Source organism: Anticarsia gemmatalis, chromosome 8, assembly GCF_050436995.1.
Source record: "Anticarsia gemmatalis isolate Benzon Research Colony breed Stoneville strain chromosome 8, ilAntGemm2 primary, whole genome shotgun sequence".
Classification (NCBI taxonomy): Eukaryota; Metazoa; Arthropoda; class Insecta; order Lepidoptera; family Erebidae; genus Anticarsia; species Anticarsia gemmatalis.
This window is the reverse complement of record NC_134752.1, coordinates 13,038,964-13,062,174: the sequence shown is the minus strand read 5'-3', so window position 1 is coordinate 13,062,174 and position 23,211 is coordinate 13,038,964. Positions and strand designations below refer to the sequence as shown.

General features: G+C 33.8%; 2 protein-coding genes across 5 annotated transcripts in view; both read left to right on the top strand.

Moving 5' to 3' along the window:
• LOC142975138 (solute carrier family 23 member 2) overlaps positions 1–4,552 on the top strand; it is a 35,914-nt gene extending 31,362 nt beyond the window's left edge. Inside the window, exons 10-15 of the mRNA XM_076117839.1 lie at positions 1,959–2,072; positions 2,304–2,443; positions 2,874–3,021; positions 3,277–3,498; positions 3,997–4,114; positions 4,437–4,552. Of these exons, the coding sequence (XP_075973954.1) occupies positions 1,959–2,072; positions 2,304–2,443; positions 2,874–3,021; positions 3,277–3,498; positions 3,997–4,114; positions 4,437–4,521 (827 nt within the window). The 3' untranslated portion in view covers positions 4,522–4,552. The remainder of the gene's footprint in view (positions 1–1,958; positions 2,073–2,303; positions 2,444–2,873; positions 3,022–3,276; positions 3,499–3,996; positions 4,115–4,436) is intronic.
• A 12,699-nt stretch (positions 4,553–17,251) lies between these two features.
• Positions 17,252–23,211, top strand: part of LOC142975137 (uncharacterized) — an 81,705-nt gene continuing 75,745 nt past the window's right edge. For all 4 annotated transcript variants that reach the window (XM_076117837.1, XM_076117836.1, XM_076117835.1 and 1 more), the window contains exon 1: positions 17,252–17,401. The gene's annotated coding sequence lies outside the window, so the exon portion shown is untranslated. The remainder of the gene's footprint in view (positions 17,402–23,211) is intronic.

Sequence of the window (23,211 nt, the reverse complement as noted above, 5' to 3'; positions counted from 1 at the left end):
ATCACTGTAGTAATAGAAAATAATAATAATAATAGGTCTAGATGGGTACCTACTATATGAGGCATAACTTAAGGGTGTTTAGCCCATGAAACTGAACAACATTCATAGTAAAAGATGTTGAATTATGGAAAAAAACGTGTTTCCATACAAATTGGACTTATGTTCCTAGAGAAAGGTTGTTCAGTTGCCTGGGTTGAACAGACCCTTCTCGTGTCCCTTGTATGTATTATGTAAAGATTACGAAAATCACATGATTGGACATCTCTTTAAGTACCAAAATCTAAAAAATAAATATACCAAATTGGTCGAAAATACCACGATGAAAGAAAGAACACTAATAATAAGTATATTACTATATTCCACCCGCGACTTTGTCGGAGTCAAAAGGTTTTGCCGTAGTTAAAAGTATCCTATGTGGGGATCTAGATTAATTTCAGTTCAATCAGTCGAAAATCCTAAAAGATTTCTACAACTTTCACACCTATTTTATCCCCTAAAGGTGAAATTTGTTAAAATCCTTTCTTTGCGGACACCTACGTCATAGTAGCTTTATGCATGCGAGACTCAGTCCAATCGGTTCAAAATTTACAAAGTTCTATACAAATTTTCATTCCCTATTTTATCCCTTGAGGGATGAAATCTATTAAAATCCTTTCTTAGGGGATACTAACGTCATTGTAGCTCTTTGCATGCAAAGTCTCAGCCCGATCGGTCTAAAATCTAGGTCAGTCAAACACCTTTGAGTTTTATATATTTATAGATAAATTTATTAATTTAAAAACAAGTTTGATTAATTTAAAAAAGATTGAGTATCTATTGTCGAGTCTGGCTTGAAATATTTACTCGAGATTAAAAATTCGATTCTATTTTCGGTTTAATTTTTTAAATACACTAACTGCAACAATAACTTTCTAATCTCTTATAAATGTATAAGATTATACAAAGTTACATTTGCAGTTAATTAATCATTATTACTGTAGAAAATAATAAATAATAGGTGTAGATAGGTACCTACTATATGAGGCATAACGGGACGGCATATAGGGTGGCTAAGGGTGTTTAGCCCATGAAACTAAACGACATTCCCATAGGAAAATATGTTGAATTATAAGAAAAAACGTATTTCCATACAAATTGGACTTATGTTCGTTCTACAAAAAGAAGTGAGATGCCACCAAAAACATTCTGTAAAAAACCTCAAGTCTCGCAGCTCAGTCTTTCTGGCGTAAAAAGTGGTGAGATCTATATAATACCAAGTCGATTAATCTATTTCGTCTCTACTTAAAGGACCTGCTGTCTTAAGTTATAACATATGTTATTATCACGCCAGTATTAAAAATATTTTACGTTTAAAACAAATAGATCGACTTGGTCATCGCATGAAAACACAAATTCGCCATTAAAATTTCGGGAGCATTTAACTTCTCGTCGTGCTGTGTAGTGTAATACATACAAATCATGCGATGGCCAGGTCGATCTATTTGTTTTAAACGTAAAATATTTTTAATACTGGCGTGATAATAACATATGTTATAACTTAAGACAGCAGGTCCTTTAAGTAGAGACTAAATAGATTAATCGACTTGGTATTATATAGATCTCACCACTTTTTACGCCAGAAAGACTGAGCTGCGAGACTTGAGGTTTTTTACAGAATGTTTTTGGTGGCATATTCTATAACTGTTAAACTTGTAAGTGATATTTTTGCTCTATATTTAGGGGCACCTAATAGTGAGTAATTGGGGTCCTGGTAATCCATTTCCCAAAAAACTAAATTTTAGGATCTAATATACAAGTCAAATCTCCCAATAGGTATGAGATAGCAATATTATACTCATAGCCACTGATCGTACAACCACACTGTGTGATGATTCCTTTGGACCATTCGTGTTATCTGCCTTAGAGGGAGCTGCCTCTATTACCTATGTTATTACGTAACGATAATATAATTTGTGCAGGACAATGGGGTATACCGACAGTAAGCGTGGCGGGCGTGTTGGGCATGTTGGCTGGTGTGCTCGCGTGTACTGTCGAGTCTATCAGCTATTATCCTACCACGGCGAGGATGTGTGGTAAGTATGATACGTATGATATTTTGGGCTTTTTAATCGAAAGGATAAGTCTCTTCACTGTTACTATTCTATCTATCTCTATCTATTTAGATAGACTATTATTATTAATGAGTTGAAAAGGTTTTGCAATGGGAGATTTTTAATAGATGTTTTCTGAATAGATGATTTTGTGTTAAAAATTGTTGCAAAGTATACCGCAAAAAATATCATCCTTTTAATGCTTGTTGATAGCGGCGCCACCACCTCCACTTCACGCGATCAACCGTGGCCTCGGTACTGAGGGTCTTGGCACTGTTCTTGCTGGTCTATGGGGCTCTGGTAATGGCACCAACACGTTCGGTGAAAACGTTGGAGCTATTGGTGTGACAAAAGTAAGATTTTTTGGTGTTGAGATTAATGATTTATTTTTTCTATGTTTCTGAACTTGCCTTATACATTCTCTATATTAGCTTCGCTCTGAAATACTACTTTAGCAAAACAACAGTGTGGAAACGAAATTAGCGGTTAGTCATTTAAAGTTTCCATAATGTGTTTCGCAATCGGTTTGAGCAATTGGCATTCAGGACGAAATTGAGAATATATGCAAACTTATTCTGAAATTAGAATAACCTTTAGATATTTAGCATATTTCTGTGTCCCACTGCTGAGCCGAAGCCTGTTCTTTGAATTCCCAGTCGGCTCGGCCGATAATTGCGTCTGGCCATCCACCCAGGAACGCGCCTAGGTCATCCCTGATCAGGATATAAGAGATCCGATATTTCAGTTGACTTTATTTGTAATTCTTCGAATTGGCTGCATTAGGTGGGATCCCGCCGTGTAATACAATGGGCGGCAGGTCTGATGGTAATACAAGGAATCGTGGGAAAATTGTGTGCGGTCTTCATCATCATCCCGCAGCCGATCGTCGGTGGACTTTTCTGTGTTATGTTTGGAATGATCTCTGCTTTTGGTAAGTCAAAACGTTTCTGCTCACGTTTGTTGCACCATCAGAAATTCTATGTTGTGACACTCCCTGAATTATTTGTAAATACTCGTTTTTTGTATTCTGTTCTGAATTCTAACCACTGTTATACTTATTAGTATCTAGGTAAGTATGTAGTGTTATTCGCGTTATCATTACTATTATAGGTATGAATTTAAATCATATCAAGAATACTTTTTGGAAGCTACAGCATTTTTCTCAGAATTTATCTTTTATCTACAGGTCTCTCCGCACTTCAATACGTGAACCTCAACAGTTCTCGTAACCTGTACATCATAGGGTTCAGCTTATTCTTCCCGCTAGTGTTGACCAAGTGGATGTCAGCTCACAGCGGGGTCATACAGACCGGGGTCGAAGCGCTAGATGCTGTGCTGCAAGTATTACTGTCTACCTCTATACTAGTAGGAGGGATTGTGGGCTGCTTGCTGGATAATTTGATACCAGGTAACTAGATATTGTAAGAGGGTTTAAAGTTGGCTGTTGTGTTATTTGGGGATTTTTGTTCACACTACTTAATATAGACGATACTTATAGTACGCGCTGTTTAAGTTTACATATATGTCTGAAAGTAGCAACGAGCCGCTGCAAAGAAGGAGAAGCGTCACGTGAACTCGTATACCTATAATTTTTTACCTTTTTTCCCAGCGATATGTAGGAATATTCCTTAATGAAAATTTAAATGACGCACTTTACACTATAGCTCATTTCGAGCTTAATGATATATATATATGTATAAATATTTTTTTATGTATCTTCAGCTAGCATCTTTTCTTTCTTTTATTTCGTTAGTCAAGTTATGTTTAACGACTTTATTTATTGGTATTTAAAAGTCTAGTACTGCTAATGGTAGCAAGACAGCACTAAAGACACCATAGAGGTCACTTTAATGAGGACATCGAACCCTACTGTTACTCACAAGTATCCCCACATAATTGTAACTAGGTACAGATGAGGAGCGCGGTCTGGCGGCGTGGGCGCGGGAGATGTGTCTAGACGCGGCGGGCGCCTCCGAGCACGGGGACACGTACGACTTCCCTGTAGGAATGACTCTTGTTAGAAGGTGACGTATTCTTACTGCTTTATTGTATTGTCACTGGAGATCATGGGTCTTTAACTATCTGCGTGATGTTTTCTAAGCGGCTGTCTCCATGAAAATCAGTTAAGCGGCTATGCCATACAGGCGTAGCAAACAAATACAGAAGCAGTTAGGCTTTGCTTGCTCCAAGATTGTACTCAAATACTGTCAGTTTAGAGTCTTTTGATATAATAACATGTAGAATCTTGCAAACGTCTCTACCAGACTAGGAATAAGTTCATCAAATACATTTGTGCGGTAGAAAAATCAGCGCTTATTGTAAATTAACTTTGGTTTGCATTTTCAGATGGAAATGGACACAATACTTGCCGTTTATGCCGACGTATCAAGCTGGCAAATTTACTGCGCTGTTCAAGAAGAAGGAAATCTGAAAATTATAGAAAAATATACATTTTTGTTGCACTGAGTTAGGTTTTCATTGTGGAATGCCAAAATGATATACTCGTACGTAAGAATATTTTTTGAATAATTTTAAATATATTAGACGAATTTACTATATGTAAGTGTTAAATTAATTAATTAAGAATAATGATAAGAGTAGTTATTATTGTACTTAAGAATAAAGCTGTACTTGTTCGAAAAAGTTCAATAAACCACTTTAAAATAATACGTTACAATTCTTTCAATTTACTGCTTTTACCATTTGCCCTATACGCCAAAATAAACACCCAATAGTAGCTTCAGCTCGCGATTCTGTCCGCGTGGAAAGACTTCGAGGCGTTTAATCCTGGTTTAAATCTATCTGTTCCAAACATCAGAATTCTTTACGAAATCTTTTTCATGTAAAGGTAACGGACAAACATACATTTATCCTCTAAAACTTTCGCATTAATAACGTTAGCAGTTAAGTGTCTATGTGTCTTAAGTTTTTAACTTATATTGCTTGTATCGTAAAAATACGCAGCAATGAAATACTGACGGTCAATGTATTATGAATTATTATTGAAAATAAAATCGATTTAGCACAAGTAAATGGCAATAAAAACAGGCCTAATGAGTTTCTGATTATTTTACACTTCTTATAGCTAAGCGACTTGAACGATATATTGATTCTTTCTTAAAATAAACTTGAGAGCCAACAAAGATAGATTGATTAATGGGAACGACTTTTTACAATATTCTATTAAAGAAGCAAATAAAAGGAATTATTATTTTAAAATGTTGTTACTACACCAATTGTCTTTGTGGTGACAATTGCGTTTATTAGTCTAGAATACTCTAGAAGTGACAGATTTGACTCTGGGTTGGGTATTGTTTTGCTATAAATGTTTTTGATCAACAATAGAGTTATATTCTACGCAATGAATATTGGGTGCGCTCAATCATTACCTAAGAAAGTGCAATTTGTTTCTATTTTAGAGACCTGTCATTAACACTTATAAAAAACTGAAACCATGAACGTCATAGAGCTTGGCAATAATCTCCCTTCGGAAAGAGCTAATGCTTAGACACTGAATCTATTGCGCCGACCAAGTGCGATTGGGGACTTTGTACCTTCAAACATTGTAACTTATCCGTAAGTATAATATAAGTTACAATGTAGGCTAAAATATAAATTATAGCTTACCTATGTACAGTTGACTGTACAATTATGATTATTATATATAACTTATAAAATGTTAAATAGCCGTGTGTGGGTTTTTATATTATTAAACAAATACAGAAACAAACAGAAGCAAAAACTACAATAACGTGGGCGTATTAACTAAAGCACATTTTCTACTAAAAAGTACATTATAATAAAATGAATTCAGCTACAATGTTAAATTAATTCAAGCACTCACTGAAATTCGCTGAGCCTTTGTCAGCGTTTTAGAAGGAAGCAAAAAATCTAACTAGTGTGGAATAATAGTGTTATACCAAACATCGTTGCAACCTACATAGAGAAAGGTCAAAGCTTTCATGTATTTACACTTTGTAAAGTGACGTCATAGTGTATAAAAATGCTAGGTTTCGTTTTAAGGATTAACTTGCAATTTTTTTTTCAGCTGTTGGTTTTAGTGCAATGCGTATTTGGCCAGGCGTTTGTTTAAAGTACTTAGTGTGGTTTTTCTCTCTACCAAAATGCTCAATTCATAATGTGTCCTTGCTTTAAACTTATTTTTAAATTCAAGTGGTGCGATTTAAGCATATATGTTTTGTAACGTATCAAAGAAGCAGTCTTTTTCAATTTGACAACAGGCTCCTTGTCACTTACATTCAGGCAGCCACTAGTAAGTATCTTATTTACGTACGTTACATTCATTAGATGATAAAAAAGCACATTCAAGTGAAAATTGCAAATGTTGCAAACAATACTCAACTGCACGGCATCGACTTCATATACAGTTCTTTCTGCCACAAAAACCTATCTATCTAATCATATAATATTATTTCATAGCAAAATATTATATCTGCCACAAGATTTGATGGCAGTCCTAGCTGTGTCAAAGGTAATAGGATGAAGATGTAAGTCGTAGCTCATAGTTACAGACTTATCACGTGAGTCAATACTACGGATCTCGTCAGAGCAAATGGATTCACGAATACTGAGAATACTGAGCCTTTTTTGACATACTAGCCAACGCTCGCCGTTCTGTTCGTGTAAGCAACTTAGCGGCAGAAATAAGGGTAACTTTAACACTTTATGCGATATTTCTGTTTCATATCGCGTCATTAACTATTATCATGCTAAATTTTGCGGTTTAAATTTTGTGTGATTTTCTAGATATAAGTATGGAAGTAGAGATTATTTATTATATGAATGAAGGGTTTATACGTATATCAAAATATGATGGAGATGTCTATAAGTCTATAAAGTACATGTAGGCGTTGCATTATGTTTGATACTATTGATATTGTTAGGTAAAGAACGAGTGGGATATATGAATCACATTGGATTTTGACATTTCATTTTATGCTACTAGTCTTGAAATGTTTAATTATAGTCCATAAATAGATAGATTCACGCCTTCTATACCTGGTAGTGTAGGCAGAAATTAAATACACCCACGTTTTGCCATTTATAGCTTTGATCCCACGTGGGGTGAGCCTATTGCCATGTACCGGGCACATTACCAAAGCTGTAACTGAAGAGTATGCCAATAGAAATTAGAAATACTTAATAGTCTTTAATAATACCCACACTGGTTTGAAATATATACAGTTATAGGTTAATACGTGTTAAAATGTTACGTTTTCCAACAAGCATGCGTATTACGTAACTCAATTGAGAACTAGTGTATGTCAAATTGATGGTCACTATTTAGGTAGTAGGTACATTGCTGCTTTGACATAACGTGTTAATCACTATAGCATAGTGGCTTTAAAATTGTTGTCAACTGAGATACATGATATACCCCTGGATGATTATAAAATAGTGTATCTTAGTTGACTAGTGACAATAGTGATAGACGCTATTATGTATATTGCTTCTTTCCTAAAATTATGATGTGAAATATGTTACACCAAAGCAGTAATGTACTTCATAGTAGCTTTCAAATGACGTGCAGTTACTGTCAACTGAGATACACAATACGCATGCTGGTTTCGTTATGAATGAACATTGAACAGTCTATTAAACGAAAATGTTTGTTTTTCAACCTTAAAGCCTTTTCCGACCTTTTTATATTGGAAGTTGTCCCAAGAGATGGGAAGAGATAAAAGTATAAACGATTTATAATTGGGGGCAGCTGGCAGGTATTTTATGCAGTCGATCGGGGAATTTATTCGCGAACTTCGGGGTGGAATTGTTTCAGTCTTCGTTTTATAATGAATTGTGAAGGGTTTTTTGTTCATGGTTATATGAAGTTAATACATAAACAAATTAATTAGGAAAAGTCTGTTACTTTTTGCTGCTTTTGTTGCTAATTTGGGAGACAGTTTCCTAACTATTCTTTGGTTTGACTACAATTTAGAAGTATGAATAATATTAAACAGAAATTTGAGTGTAAATTATTTCAATTTTTACCTTTAACTTTCAAAAGAAAACACTAAAATCCTGCTTATTATGACTAGACAGAAATATGTATTTTTCAAGATTTCGGATCACAATACTATTTTCGGTGCTAGAGTTATCTTTGAAAATAAAAAAGGCAAGGATTACTTAACATTATTTACGAGCTACATTAAAATTGTAACACATACAAAATTTTATGTTATTTGTTCAAACAGAACGCGGTTAGGATTTTTGAATAAATCACAACGCATTAGTATGGAAATTTATGTGTTCATGGATTTGTAACACTTCAGTTATACTTCCGTACCGGATTACATGGTGTTGCGACATTGTGTGCGTTGAATAAAGGGTTACCAAAATTTTTGTACATTTGAATCAGTATATGTACTTAGTTTTCGAGGAATCGTAAGTATATAGGAGTGAAGATGAACGTGAACGCTGTGCTTTAAGAAGGCAGTAGTTATATAAAAAAAAAATTAACAAACAGGGAGCAAGATTTTTCGTTGACTAAGTTTTGTAATGCAAACTGAAAAGAAAAAAGCAAAACCTTGAATTATTTGTAATGCTTATTTATGCCAATAATTTTTGACTCATTGATTTTGAATATCAAATTAAATTGTGCGCATCGATCTACATTGTGTGCCCGTGTTCTCTGCATTCATATGCACTACTAAAATACTTCAAACTACAATAACAACGCCCAATCTATATATATAAAAATGAATTGCTGTTCGTTAGTCTCGCTAAAACTCGTGAACGGCTGGACCGATTTGGCTAATTTTGGTCTTGAATTATTTGTGGAAGTTCAGAGAAGTTGTTAAATGTGAATAAATTTGAAAATGCGCGGTAGTAAATAAAAACAAGAAAGCGTGAGCGTAGCTGCGCGGGTCAGCTAGTTTTAAAACATAACAAATCACAATAGCAATAATACATCTATTTCAAATATTGTAACAAAGATTTGAATCTCACTCAGTTTTACGATCTCTAAACAAGTGGGCATGTTTCACAAAGTTGTTCAATAACTGTTAAGTGAGGCTGTTGTGTCGTTGACGTCATTTGTTGGCCATCATCACGACCGTTATGGAAGGGAGCGGGAAACTTAATGGTGGAGAAGGGTTGTGTTGTGCTTATATTAGGTAGTATTGGTGATTAAAGCACTGATTGGGTGTTATTTTGTGAGTTTTAAGTGTTGAGTTAATTTTAAAGATGTTTAATCTGATTGTTTTACTTATTTATTATGTAACTGTAAGTAATTTATTTAAAAGTATACATATGAACATCAATATCCGACTAAAACTTTATTTATTCAACGTTAAATAAATTTTGTTAATCCACGAAAGTCCAGGATTAGTGTAAAATGATGCAAACACGATTTTTATTTTAAAAATGCCTACAATATTAATCCATGTAAAACAAAACATATTGCGTTGCTGTTTCACCAAACAAATTTAAAAACAGACACTTAAAAATATCGGAAAAACACAACAAAGTATTACGTAGTTAATAAAAATAAACTTCTAGATGAAAGGAATATAATTTCTTTGTGTATAATTCGTATTACCTTCAGTAAATAAGGTAACGAGTTGAGACCACAGGTGGTATCATCTGCTCTAATCAAATTATTATCGGCGACGTCTCTCCATACAATTCAATTCTAAAGGAATAAATCGCGGAAAATTTCCGTCCCCAGGGAGATAAATGCAAGGAATTGATAAGCTCAGACCTTGAAGGACAAACTTAAGGTCAAATGGTTTATTTTATTTGTCAATATGTTCTCGAAGGTTGGATTATTATGCCCACTTTTGCTGAAGGTTTTACTCTTTTTGATAGGATGTGGAAAATTTCCACCAATATAAGTAATCTTATTTATGGTAGGATGGAATATAAGTGCATGGAATTTTCCGACTATTTATATTGACTAGTGAAACGTTTAAATAATAAAAAAGTTTAAATAATAGTCGAATGTATATCTATTTTGTCGTTACCCTTTCCGAAGGAGACCCTTGCCCAGCAGTGGGACAAAAATGGGCTAAGAAAAGGAGGTTTAGGCATGTATTTTGCGAGAATTTGTTTGAGAATTTTGCAGAGAGATAGTATAAAATGTAATCAATGAAAATGTGTAAACGTTTCATGATAGCTAATTTTTTTTTTGGTTCACGTTAAAAGCAACTCCTGGTCGTCGTCAATAAGTCAGCACCATTTAAGCCAACTGAAAGGTATTTCAGCAGCTTGAATAACTGACATTAGATCCTAAACGTAAGAAATAAAGAAAGAAAAGGCAGTATAATGTAATTTTCAGTGCCTCACGAAATTATTTATTTACGTCATTAAAGCCGGCATGAAAAAACACTTTACGTTACAAAGAATTTTGATGTTAAGTGCCTTCTTTTAGGGCTCGTAACTTGAAGATCATCGTTAAAAGTTCACATTCCATGTGGTTTATTGGTTGCGGCTACTGGCATTGCAGGTCTTGTACCAGAACATTAGATGACAATATGTCTGTTATGGTATAATAACCAACTAACATATTACAACGTTTAATTTTATTGCTAGTAACGCGATTCTATATAGTCTGTACTGTCGAATATCGAAAGTTTGACATTTAAAATGTACTGCCGAAATAGTTCTTACGGAGCCTGGTAGAGGCGCTTAACAGATTATCGTGTAAAATTTATCGATGGCTAGCTGGTTGGCGGTAGTCGGTAGTAGTAGAGAATCGAGCCAACGGTCTTAGGCTCAAAAAATCAACTACAGCTATTATTTGAAATGAACTCCGAAGAAAAGGATTGATTGAAGTAAAAAATAATTTACTGATACAACGTTCTAATTGGATCATAGCTGAAGTACTCCTTTATACAAGACTAGATGTCGGTACAGTACACTGCTATTGGAGCGTCTTTGTGCTTCGGAAGGCACGTTAAACGTCAGTCGCAGTCGTTAGCAAGATAACAGTTGTTAAGCCATGACAAAGGCTTTCAAGCACCTTGAATATCTTTGATACTAAGTTGGCTACTACCTACACGAAATGAAAAAGGTGACTAGGTAATACGATATACTTACAGAATCTTAGTTCCATAACTCGAATAAGAGCAGTGAGGATAAATGGTTATTTTTATAATTTTACGGAAATTCGCTTGAGATTTCGGCACACATAGCACAGTCTGTAGTCGTTAGCTGATTCTAGTCTACTGTTTTGAAACTTGATGTTTCCATGATGTATACCAAAAAAAAAACATGACAGCACTAATTTTCACACAGTTACAAATACATTGCGTGATTGCAATTTTTTTTAAATAATGTTAACTGAATTACTTATCTAACCATCAGTATTAGTAAGTGTGATATACAAGCCTAGACGAAGATAATCCAGGTAGGAATGGAAAGGTCAAGCAGACGCTGGCTGAATGTTAAACGAGCGACGCAACGTGATCAAGGACGCGTGGACCTTCGACTACCTTTACGTTACTAGGGAACTGTGTGGTTGCGAAATGGAAAGAAAATGTAGAAAAAACGTATTTTATGTATTTTTTTACTGTTTTTTTCCAAGGCAATATTAATTTTGGGTGAGTTTTTATTATTTGAACAAATTAAATTGTGGGTCAATTACTGAAACTTTACAAACTTTAGAGTTACAATTAGTGAGTTTCGGATCGCGGAAAAGAGAGTCTATAGATGGTAAGAAACTCTTGAAACAAAGGCAAGAGATTTATCCCCATTCGAAGCCAGTACTAGCTCATTTGAAGGTGTGTCACCTAAGAATCTTACATGCCAGGTAAATGAATGCATATCATAATTGCAATAATTGACTACAAAAAAGAACTTACTAATGTTGACGATAATTATAAGAAACATAAAAAAAAACGCAAATGACACCTTAAAGCTAACGGATCATTCGTTGAAAATTAGCTTGGCTCTACAAACATAATAAAGCCATTTGAAACGAATAGTTCTTTGTCTAGTTCACACATGATCTCAAGCACCCAGGACGGGGTCTGTGCCAAGACTAGCTCGGTAGATCAAAAACTGCCAACAAAGAGTGTTGCTCACCCAAATTTTCGCGCGTGCCGACTTCAGCGATACCTCAATCATTTTACCTTTAAGGCTTTCTTTGAATAAACCGGTATAGGTAAAACTTGACTATCCATAATAACATTTTTATGAATGTATATTACTCTAGCCTACCTATTTCAAACTATGCGATCCACTCGTGTGTTATTCGGGTAAAATAAATATATGTTTTCAGAGGTTGATCTTTTTAAAAAAGTAAGTTATTTATGATCTCTATTTTCAACTTTGTCCAAACAAAATTCTATCAAAATCCGTTTCGTAATTTAGCTTTGAAAACGTAAGAGAGTCACAAATCTTACAAGTCCAAATATTAGGACTGTAATATTATTCCATTTGGATAAAAATACTCAATACCGGTTCGTTAGTTTTATTAATACCAAAAGAAAAAACACTTAATAGCATTATAAGCAAAGGGGAAGGTTCGCTTCCTGTATTTTTTATTTTATATTTCTTCCCGTTCGTCAGCGGTGGCATAAAATTGAAAGAAATAAAATAAAATCAAATGAATTTTACATCGACTGAGCGAAGATATGAAAACGTCGGTCAATTCGTATCGGAAATTGCCACGAACTCACTTTACTGACGTTTTATAACTGTTGCTATTGACTGCAGTAGTGATTTCCTTTAGGTACTGCAGCTTCTCTCAATGTTATTAAAGATAACATTTTCGAAGTATGTATCTTTTACTGTATATATATTATTATTTTGTTTGATGTCGTTGATTTGATATGTATGTTAGGTGCCTGTGACTTCGTCCACGCGGAACTATTTCGCGGGATAAGTAGTAGCCTATAAGCTGATATAAGTTATAAACTGTGTACCAAATTCCATCAACATGCATTTAGTAGTTTTGCTAAAAGAACAATATACTTCCATCTTTTGTTTTTATAATATAAGTAGAGTTATATCCAATAACTCTACTAATAGTAAGGGCTAGTTATCTCACTGTACATTGGTTTCCTTGACTTCTTTTATCGTACACTACTTTACAAATGTCTCGTTTAGTTACAAGATAATTAAGCAGAGAAAAAGCAAATTGAACACATACATACATAAAGACGCTAAATTCCCATGCGGTAGAAGTACAGTCCTTGCGAACTTCTTAATCGAATAAACATATATTATGCAAGTACGAGTTACAGTATTTGCTGCAAGATATTCACTTCTAAGTCTTGTAACCCGGAGTGTACTTGGGTATACCATTAACTTGTATATAAAAAAAAATGGAAGAACAATAATATATAATTGTAGTAGAAAAAGGATTTGTTTTTTTAAACAAACGCCTAGAAACTTATGGCTTCAAATTAACAAGATATGAGTGCTTCTATTAGGCATTTATAATATTACCACGATGGTTACAAATACACGATAATACGATTTAAAATACCTGTTACAAATTAAAGAAATAAAGAATATTTTGAATTTGAAAATTTTACTGTTACTGGATTAGCATGCTACAAAAATAACGTTAGGCAAACCATTATATCCGTGAAATGTGGGGACAAGCACGTAACGCGGATATCTGCTAGTTTTAGTGATATTTAGTTAGAGGTGGATATAACAGAGATATGAGAACAAATAATAATGTTTGTTTTAATCTTCGACGTGTCAGGGAGATGGATGGATGTGGGTGAAATAGTTTGGGACGATGGTCAATTTAAGATAGGAGAGAGTGGGAGGGATTTTTTGAGGTAAATTAACTTAATATCGATAAGAAGAGTAAAGATTTTTTAAGTGACCCTTGACTTAGAATAGGCAGTGTATGTTGAAACACGAATGCTAAGCCTGAAACGCATGTTATATTGAAAAAAAGGTAAGTATTTCAATCCTTCTTCCAAAGAAATTACAATTTAACATGAGTTAGATAATTAATTACATTAATAAATAAGTAACATGCCTCAAGACAAAGCAACAATCTAAAATTACTTCTTAAAATTACCACGTCTACAAATCTTTAATTTTCAATCGCGTCTAAGACCCGTTACATTATAATGTTATGTATACCAGTCGCGACAGTTTAAATCGTTAATTCATTGTAGAAGTCCTAGTAACTTATCGATCAATAGAAAAAAAAGATAAAAAAACCTAACATACAACACGTCCTTCAATAGGTCACTACTTCGAAGGGCTTTCTTATCTGAAGACAGTTTGTGGTCCGTACTGCCATTGTGATATCTACGTCGTTACAGGATGTACGCTTCAACACCAACAAGGACACGCTGGGAGAAAATGTAGCATTTATGTTTGTATTTATATAAAGAGCTGAACAGCGCAACTTTGCTTGCGTCACATAAGACAGAATGAATCAAAATTTTCCCCATTTTCGTAACATTTTTTGCTGCTGCTCTGCTCCTATTGGTCATAGCGTGATGATATATAGCCTTTAGCCTTCCTTGATAAATGGGCTATCTAACACTGAAGAATTTTTCAAAACGGACCAGTAGTTCCTGATTAGCGCGTTCAAACAAACAAACAAACCCTCCGCTTTTAAAATATTAGTAGATAATGAAAGATTTACATAGTTTGGTAAATACATAATTGTTGACTTGCATGTATGTATATGAATGAAAAGTGCTTAGCGTAAGTATCTAAATGAAATGAGTGAGCGAATTCTTGCCGATTGTTTTATTACAAAAGAGTATTTACTACTGTCCTACATGTACCCTTAGGTCTACTGTTGTAATAAGGGAAGTGTTCGATTTTAAGTCCACCACACAACACTGCAGGCTTGTTCTTCACATTTGAAGTAAGGCCCTACATTCCCCTCGAACAGGCGCTGTATTCATTATGTATTGTTTAAAATACTCACCACTTATGTTTTTAATTAAATTTCATGTTTCCCAAGATACAAACAATTGACACAAAGTACAATTCGAGACAACTATCTCAAACTTACCGTACTAGACATAATAAAGGAGTGTTCAACTATCTTAACCTTTCTTTACCATCTAGCTTTCTGCCTATCATGCTTATGGTCTATAACACTAAAATATCGATCTCAAATCCTACGTAGTATCCGTATGACGTCACATTACCCAATGACGTCAATTTGTAGCTTCACGGCGAAACATCTGTTGCGCAATGTGTTCATATTCAAATTAACTTAATTTACGATTGATGTATAGAACCTCTCGATGTTTGTTTTGCTCTCCAATTGGGCGAAGCTGACATTTGATTATGCAGTTCACTGTCAATATAAATAAATACATGTTCTATAAAGTTATATACACAATATTGGTAGTAAATAGCTATAGAATCATTGCGAACCTAACTTTGGTGATCCAGAGAGGACTCGGACCTTTCCCTGTAGTCTTACTAAAATTGTTGTAATTGTCTAATTTGCCTATTTGGCGATTTGTAACATAATATTTTTTTGGCTTCATACTTTCATGCACATAATAAAAAATAATGTTTACTATATTTCATTCAAGGAACGAAAGAATCCAAATTACGTTATTGCCATGAAGTTATCTTAATATATAAGCTAACTGAAAATTTACAACCAGCAGTTCTTTGCATACATATTTTTAGTTCAGTAGTATTCCACTCCAAGTTACATAACATGTTTAAAACTTTAATTATCTAATTTTAAAGTAGATTGTGCAATACTCACCCTCTTCTGACGCAACGTGATGACGTACGGAGCGAAATTCTAGTACATCTAACTTATTTGTTTCTGGTGAGCCGTTTACCTAGGACGAGAATAGTTCCAGCCGCCGCCGCCCGGGGGCGCTACAACTAGCGATGCAAACAAAACGAATTAAAGTTCTACAAAGCAAAGTCCGTACTTTGGAATACTAGTAGGATTACAGGTATTGTGAACTTACTGATCCGCGTGACTTCGCCCGCTTAAGTTAGTTTGTTGTGTTATTGGCCGTCTCTAACATTTACCAGAAAAACTCTGTATTTTTGGAAAAAAATCACATCTTTTGTGAAGTCTTCACGAAAAAATGGGTATTTTTTTATAGCCCTCTTCCATTTCTTACAATTTTTTGGAGGCCATTGGGTCAAGGGGCTCAGTACTAGACTTGTGGCGAATCCTATTGTGCGCAATTATTATTTCTTACTAGTAACTGGAATGTGGGTTTTGAAAGAAAATTTCTATAATTGCATAAAAACAAACTAGCACTTGGTGTTGTCACTCGCTCGTTAACAGCACTGTCAACAGCAGATGTGTTACGTAAACAGTTTAATGGGTTGAAGTAATTACTCTCCGCGAGCAACCACCATTGAATAATTGTATGAGTTTGCAATATCACTTCTGTATTCGAAGTATGTCAAAGGTATATTGAATCCGATAAAATAATATTTTATGATGCTTTTGGTCCTAAACTGTTTACTCGCTATTAAAACAGGTAAACGGAATTTTCAAAATTATGTAGTAGTTTAAGTAGATAGATTGACACCATGGATATCAGTCCGCTAAAAAACGAAGCAACGAAAAAAAACCTACCTGTGTCTATACATCGTGTTAGGACCATGCTTTCATATTCTTAAGCGAACTAATATTGTCTAAATGCAGTTGAAGCTATTCCTATATTTTTCCTAGAAATTACCTAGGTAAGGTAAATGATTAACTATAAGTTTTGCACAAAGTATTTCAATTTACAAGTCCAGAGACGCCAAAGCTCGCACTACGCTCAAAGCTTTGAAAGAAACGTCGTAGTTCCCTTGCCATCAAAGTTAGTAAATTAATCTGTAATGACATTGCTTGAACTTAACATTTTCTACTTAATTAATCTTCTTTGCGTCATCTTTAGCAATAACCTGAAGACATACGTACTGTCCAGTATTTTAGGCTTCTTCTTATACCTTTATGGAGTCCTGGTATAATTGTATCCAAGTATAATCCGCGACGCAATAGGTTCTGACAGAATTTGTGTAAACATCGCGTGATTAACATAATAATTGGAGTGCAGAAAGATAATTTGAAACCGTAGCTTAATTGCTCTAAATATTAAGCAAAACACGATCCAATGTGCAGTTGTTTATGCACCAATACGGATTTAAGTTCATCTGTAGTGTGTTTTACGCGTTAGTGTGAGTGTTTACGTTTCGGCGCACGCATAGGGACCTGTTGTGCGAAGCGTATCGACCGGGCTAGCGGGCGAGGCGGCTAGTTCAGGCCGCACCTCGCCCGCGCGCGGTACCCTGCCATACCAAAGACAAAGTGTCTGTGCATTATCTTGTGACCGTCATGCAGTTGCCGGCAATAAGCCGGCACTATTGAACAACAACAGCTTCAGGTAAATACCGTGATTAAATTTTTATATTAACTTATCACATTTATTTCAACGGTTTTGTGTTATATTTTTTTTTAATTTCGAATCGATCGTTTTTTTGGGGTGTTGTTTTTTTTTATAATTGACGGTATCTGAGTTTCAATCTTTATGTCTAATTGCTTTAAAATTAGAGTATTAATTTTTTAAATTGACGTTTTGATTTATTTTAAAAACAAAATTATGTGTTTTTTCATACACGTTTGTTTGATTGTATTGTTATTGTAATTGTTGCGTCTTGTTATGCTAATTAATAAGTTGAACCTACGTGATATTTTACTAAATAGAGGCTAGTGTATACCAAAATAGAGATTGATTTTTCTAGAGTAAGTAGACGTTTTTTGCGCGTCTGCGTCTTAGAACAAAATACTCCTTAAATTTGTGTCTATGGCTTTTGGAAAGAAGTTTTCATATATTTTATGAAATATCTATGTTATTGACACAATTTTATGGTCGACTAGTGTTCAAAATCCCATTTTCTATGACTAAGAGATGCCCCAACAGATATTCCGCGCAGCGTCATTGACCGCGCTCACATCGAGCTTAAAAGCTCAGTTTTCGAAGCTCCATCTCATAGTATTTCAAATATATTAAACAATCTAATTCAATTCAACATTAAATACAATTCGTACGTGCGTAAAGCAAACAATGTTATTTTTTTTGTTAGAACGCCAAACACCGACGCGAAAGAAAAACAATTTTCATTAGAGTTCCTTTGTGAGCGTCTTAGACCGACCGTCTATTGTGTACTAGTGTTCCCTCGCGGCGTTACTCGTGACTCATATATAATTTATAAAGCTGCTGATTAGCCGACTATGATTAATGACATGTTTACGTCACACGTCAGTTTAAGAACAACATTATAGTTTATCTTGCGTTGTCGTTAATTCGTTTACGCGTTTTCATTAATAAATTTTATTTTTGACGTGTTATTGAGTTTTTTAGAAGATATTTTGATTTATTGCTTTGATTTAGTTACTTTTGAATGTAATTGGTCAATATCCTGTAGATCTTTTATAGATGTATCTCTTATACTCTCATATTTTTTCTATTTTGATGATGTTTCCGTAATGCCGTCGCTTCTCCGACATAAATAACATAAGATAGTCTATTCTTGTCGTTATCCTTTGTGTAAAATCTTATTAATCTAGTTCGTGCTAGCCGGTTAAGTTGAAGCGATGTTGCCAGAAACAGTTGAATTCGGATTTGGTTAGTTAAGACATAAACCACATCACAAAGTACCTATGTACTTAGAATTAAAGCTGCGGCTAATTATCCAGTTAAAACGAAAACTTTACTACGAAAGGCTCATATAGTTTCTCAAATAGTTTTGAACTTTAATTGGTTGTAGATTATTTTCTACTTTATTTTTATTGATCGAAGCATAAATGTCTTAAACACATTTTATTGGAAACTAGCTGACCCGCGCAACTTCGCTTGCGTCACGTAAGAGAGAATGGGTAAAAATTTTCCCCGTTTTTGTAACATTTTTTACAGGCACTTTGCTCCTTTTGGTCGTAGCGTGATGATATATAGCATATAACCTTCCTCGATAAATGGGCTATCTAACACTGAAAGAATTTTTCAAATCGGATCAGTAGTTCCTGAGATTAGCGCATTCAAAACAAACAAACAAACAAACAATCAAACAAACAAACTCTTCAGCTTTATTATATTAGTATAGAGCTATATTTTAATGATTTTCGTAAATAAATTTTGTTCGTATTGCTTTCCATGATTCATAGTTAAGTAATTTTGTGTTAGTACCTATCTACATATACAATTTGTAAAAACTAAAATAATTAAAGATACAAATTTAAGTCAAATTGTATAAGAAAACAGCGACGCTATAAAAAAATAAAACAAATGACAGGACCATAAATAAAGCTGTTCTCTAATTCTATACAAACTCATTGGTCATCCAGCTTTTGTTTTTACTTGGTACATTGTTTATCTTATCCCCAGGTTCTCAACTGTGTACATACTTATTATCTATCTAAGTATATAGTTCAATAGGATGTCTAATAGATTGACCTAATTCATATAATCTACTAACACCTAATTTCATCTGCATACGCGAAATAAGCAGATATTTCACATAGCTCATGTGGTAAAAGGTCTCTTAGTCATACGTTAAACTGAACGACATTTTGAACATTATATATACTTTCGTCACTTAAACGCTGATACATAAACCATCACCTAACTCAATTATAACTGGTATATAGGACAAAGAGTTTCTTTATCCGTTTAAAAAATAAGGCACAAAATCGACTGTTTTAAAATGCCGCCTAGTAATAACATTTTGTAAAGAAGTGTAAAATTATGCAATCTTGCAATGTCCTTGTGAAATTACGCACAGAACGTGTATGGTCCATTGTTATTGCTCTTGACTTTGTTTGTAAAGAGTTCAATCAATCATAACCTCCAAATTAAAAGTAGTTTAAAAGTGCAATGTATTTTTGGAACCAGTCCAGTAGTATTTAAATTCAGTTTTGTAGTAGTTTTTAATGTTTACGTGAATACGGCACTTTTATAATACGGTTTGGGCCTTTACCGTGATATATTTGAATGAAACTCATAAGATAATAAATAAATATACTCACTTGAGTTTAGGGTCTTTATATCTCACTCTAAGACTTTTGTCCTATAATGGGTAGTTTTTGGAATGAGGGAAATTAGAGTATTCCTTTATTCAAAGCCAAATTAAATATGATTTTTAGAACTTTATCTTCTTTTTTTAAAAGATTACATTTTCTGGAACATCTTATTTTTTATAAAGGAATTTTATTGTCTGCCAGTACAGTATTTTTTGTCATATAGCTTAAATCTAAAATATGGGACACCAGAAACTTACATATATCTCAGTAGATTTTGGTACCTACATCAATAATGAATAGGACAATTCTTTGTATGAAATACGAGTGTTTCTTAGACGACACTACAGAATAGTGTGGCCCTGTGTTCAAAGGTGTGACCTCACTGAAACCAGTTAATGTGGCTGTAAAATTTTATACAGCCGGGTTCAAGGTTTACGTTCTCTTGATAACGTGAACTTCAAGGGGATATATCGGCTAGTTTTATATCAAATAGTTTATACAAGTATAAAAGATATTGCTTGAAAAAAATGTATATCCTGATGTAAATGTAACGAATGGATATTTGCTGAAAAAACTGATAAATTCAACAATTTTATACAGCAAGCTGAGGTGTTTAGGCAATTTAAAAAAGTAGCCGCTGATAAAGTCTCAAAGGATTTGACTTGAATGTTGCGTTACAAGATTGTTTATGACGGCATTAGTTCAGCTGTTAAATCATTCATCATCATACAGATTCAGATATTTTCATGCACAATTAACCTTTTTTCAAAACAATCCTTTTAAATATTCACAGTAAACACCAAAAATGTTTATTAAAATTAGTATTATGACTACAACTTTCACCACACGCGAATTCCGCGAATCACAATCATAGTGAATCATACTTTTCATTTACGATTTTCTCGGTAAAACACACGGAGTATTTACAGGGAAATTTGTAATAAACGAAATGATTGTCACAGTTGAATCAACGCGCTAATTTGCATCAAAATGATACATCTACGTGGTAATTTACATCAAGAAGTGAAACGTTTGTGTTTTGATTACGCATGTGCGTGGGTTACATGATGTCTCATTCGACTGCCTCAAGAGGAAATTCGGACTTTTATGATTATTGTTTTATCATGATTAGAGAATTGAATGGGCAGACCAAAACGGCATGATGATCAAGCACCCACCGAACATCGTAGATATTTTAAATATTACATTTTCAATCTGGCTTTTTCCGAATTTAACAGAACGTTTTAGTTATCACACATTTTATTATCTTGCATCACAATGCTTCGCGCCTACACTGTAATAATTTCGTTACCATTTATGACAAAATGAAGAAAAATAAGAATAATAATCGTAACACGTAGTATTTAAGAACAAGTTTACGTAAGCTTTAAAGGATATCAATCAATTAATTTATCTCTTACGTAAAAATTTCGCAACTTAAATCAATCTTACAAATTCCAACAGGAAATATTTCTAAAACTTCGTTATCGATCTTTGGGCCAGAGAGAGGAACCGTGAAGATAAACTCTATCCATTTATCAGTAGGTGTTACATTTAATCCGGCTTTTTGTTCACTTATCAGCGCTACTGATTGTCGACGCTACTTGTGGACATTACATTATGGTGATAGGGTGATAGTGTGATAGTGTGATAGGGTGATAGGTGATAGCTTGTAATGTGATGCGTGATTGTGAGTGATTGACAGTATGGTCGAATCGTGGTTATCGAAGCTTAGTGGTGGATTTTGGAATCATTGTATCACGTTTCAGATTATTATTGATTTAGTGTCATATTTAAGTGCTACGTAAAAGCACGGGTCTTTCAAAAGTTAAGCCTTTACACTAAACAATCGTACATATGAATGTATAGAAGGAACAGTTCTTTAGACAAAGGAACTAAAAAAATGAGTTACTTAGTTGACTAACTTATTTCAGGTTCCAATATTACCAATAATTTATAAACAGTCACTAAATTACAAAACATCGAAACTTAAAGAAATCATTTCCCAATCACCTTCTAAGCAAATTAAAGTACCCTTTAATCATAAGGATCACTTACTCACTTTCAATATCTTAAGAGTATCAAGTACCAGGAGGGCATAAACATAAAAGAGCTACACTACAGCGTGGACGTGCCACGTGAACCATTACTGTAGTAGTGTGGCCTGTCAGCGGTGAAGGTCGTGACTTATAATGTCATACTGACCTAGTACATATGCAATATTAATTGACTAACGTCTGTAGTGGAGGCTTTTGGTTATATTTAGTGGACGTTTATTTTTAATTACAGTTCTAAGAGAATATTTTTGTTGTTTTTTAAAGGGATAGAGATATATAATTTACAAAATTATTTTTGTAAAGTGAAAATGTTAAGGCTACGAAGTCTATAATTTAAAATCTCAATGAATGTAAGCTTTAAAAAATTGTTGTCATTTGGTGGTTAGATTTGCTGATTGTCAATTCAATGTTGAGAGATCTTTCATAGAAAATGCTTTAGATTTTAAATAAAGATAAGCAAATCATTAATAACATACGGACTATAAAAATCCAAATTTAACAAAAACATATAAAGTAAACATTCAAATTTTAAAGAATAAGTGCCAAAATATTACCCAATTGACAAACAACCAGTATCATGAAAATTAATCCGCCCACGCTACGTCCGTTTTAATTAAACTCAAAATTAAATTCAACCAAATACTACGAACTTCAAATGAAAGTAGTGAACTATAATAATTATTTGCAGTGTTATTGCTTCATGTTATAAATAGCAGTGAAGCCTTTTACATTTGTATGCTATTAGCCACTCAATTATATAAATAGATGTTTTATAAATACACTACATTTACATGGAACTAGAAACGAATTGGATATGTAGTGACATCCTTTTTTATTGTAAGACCGAAAGTTTGGATATAAGTGGTGCAATGAGAAATAGTCACCTTATGAATTAGCGATACATTTATGTAATTCAGCTGAAAATGGCGGTACAATATTTTATACTTCTCAGGCTTAAAACTGTTTATATCAATTAATTAAAAATAATAAGAAGTAATAAGCAAGAAGAAAAATTAGAAAAAAGAAGAAGTTCATAAAGTTAAATGGCTTTATTTTATTTTCATAGGACGTTTTTATCAATTTTTACCATCATATTTTGATCCAACTTATATGTAGTAAA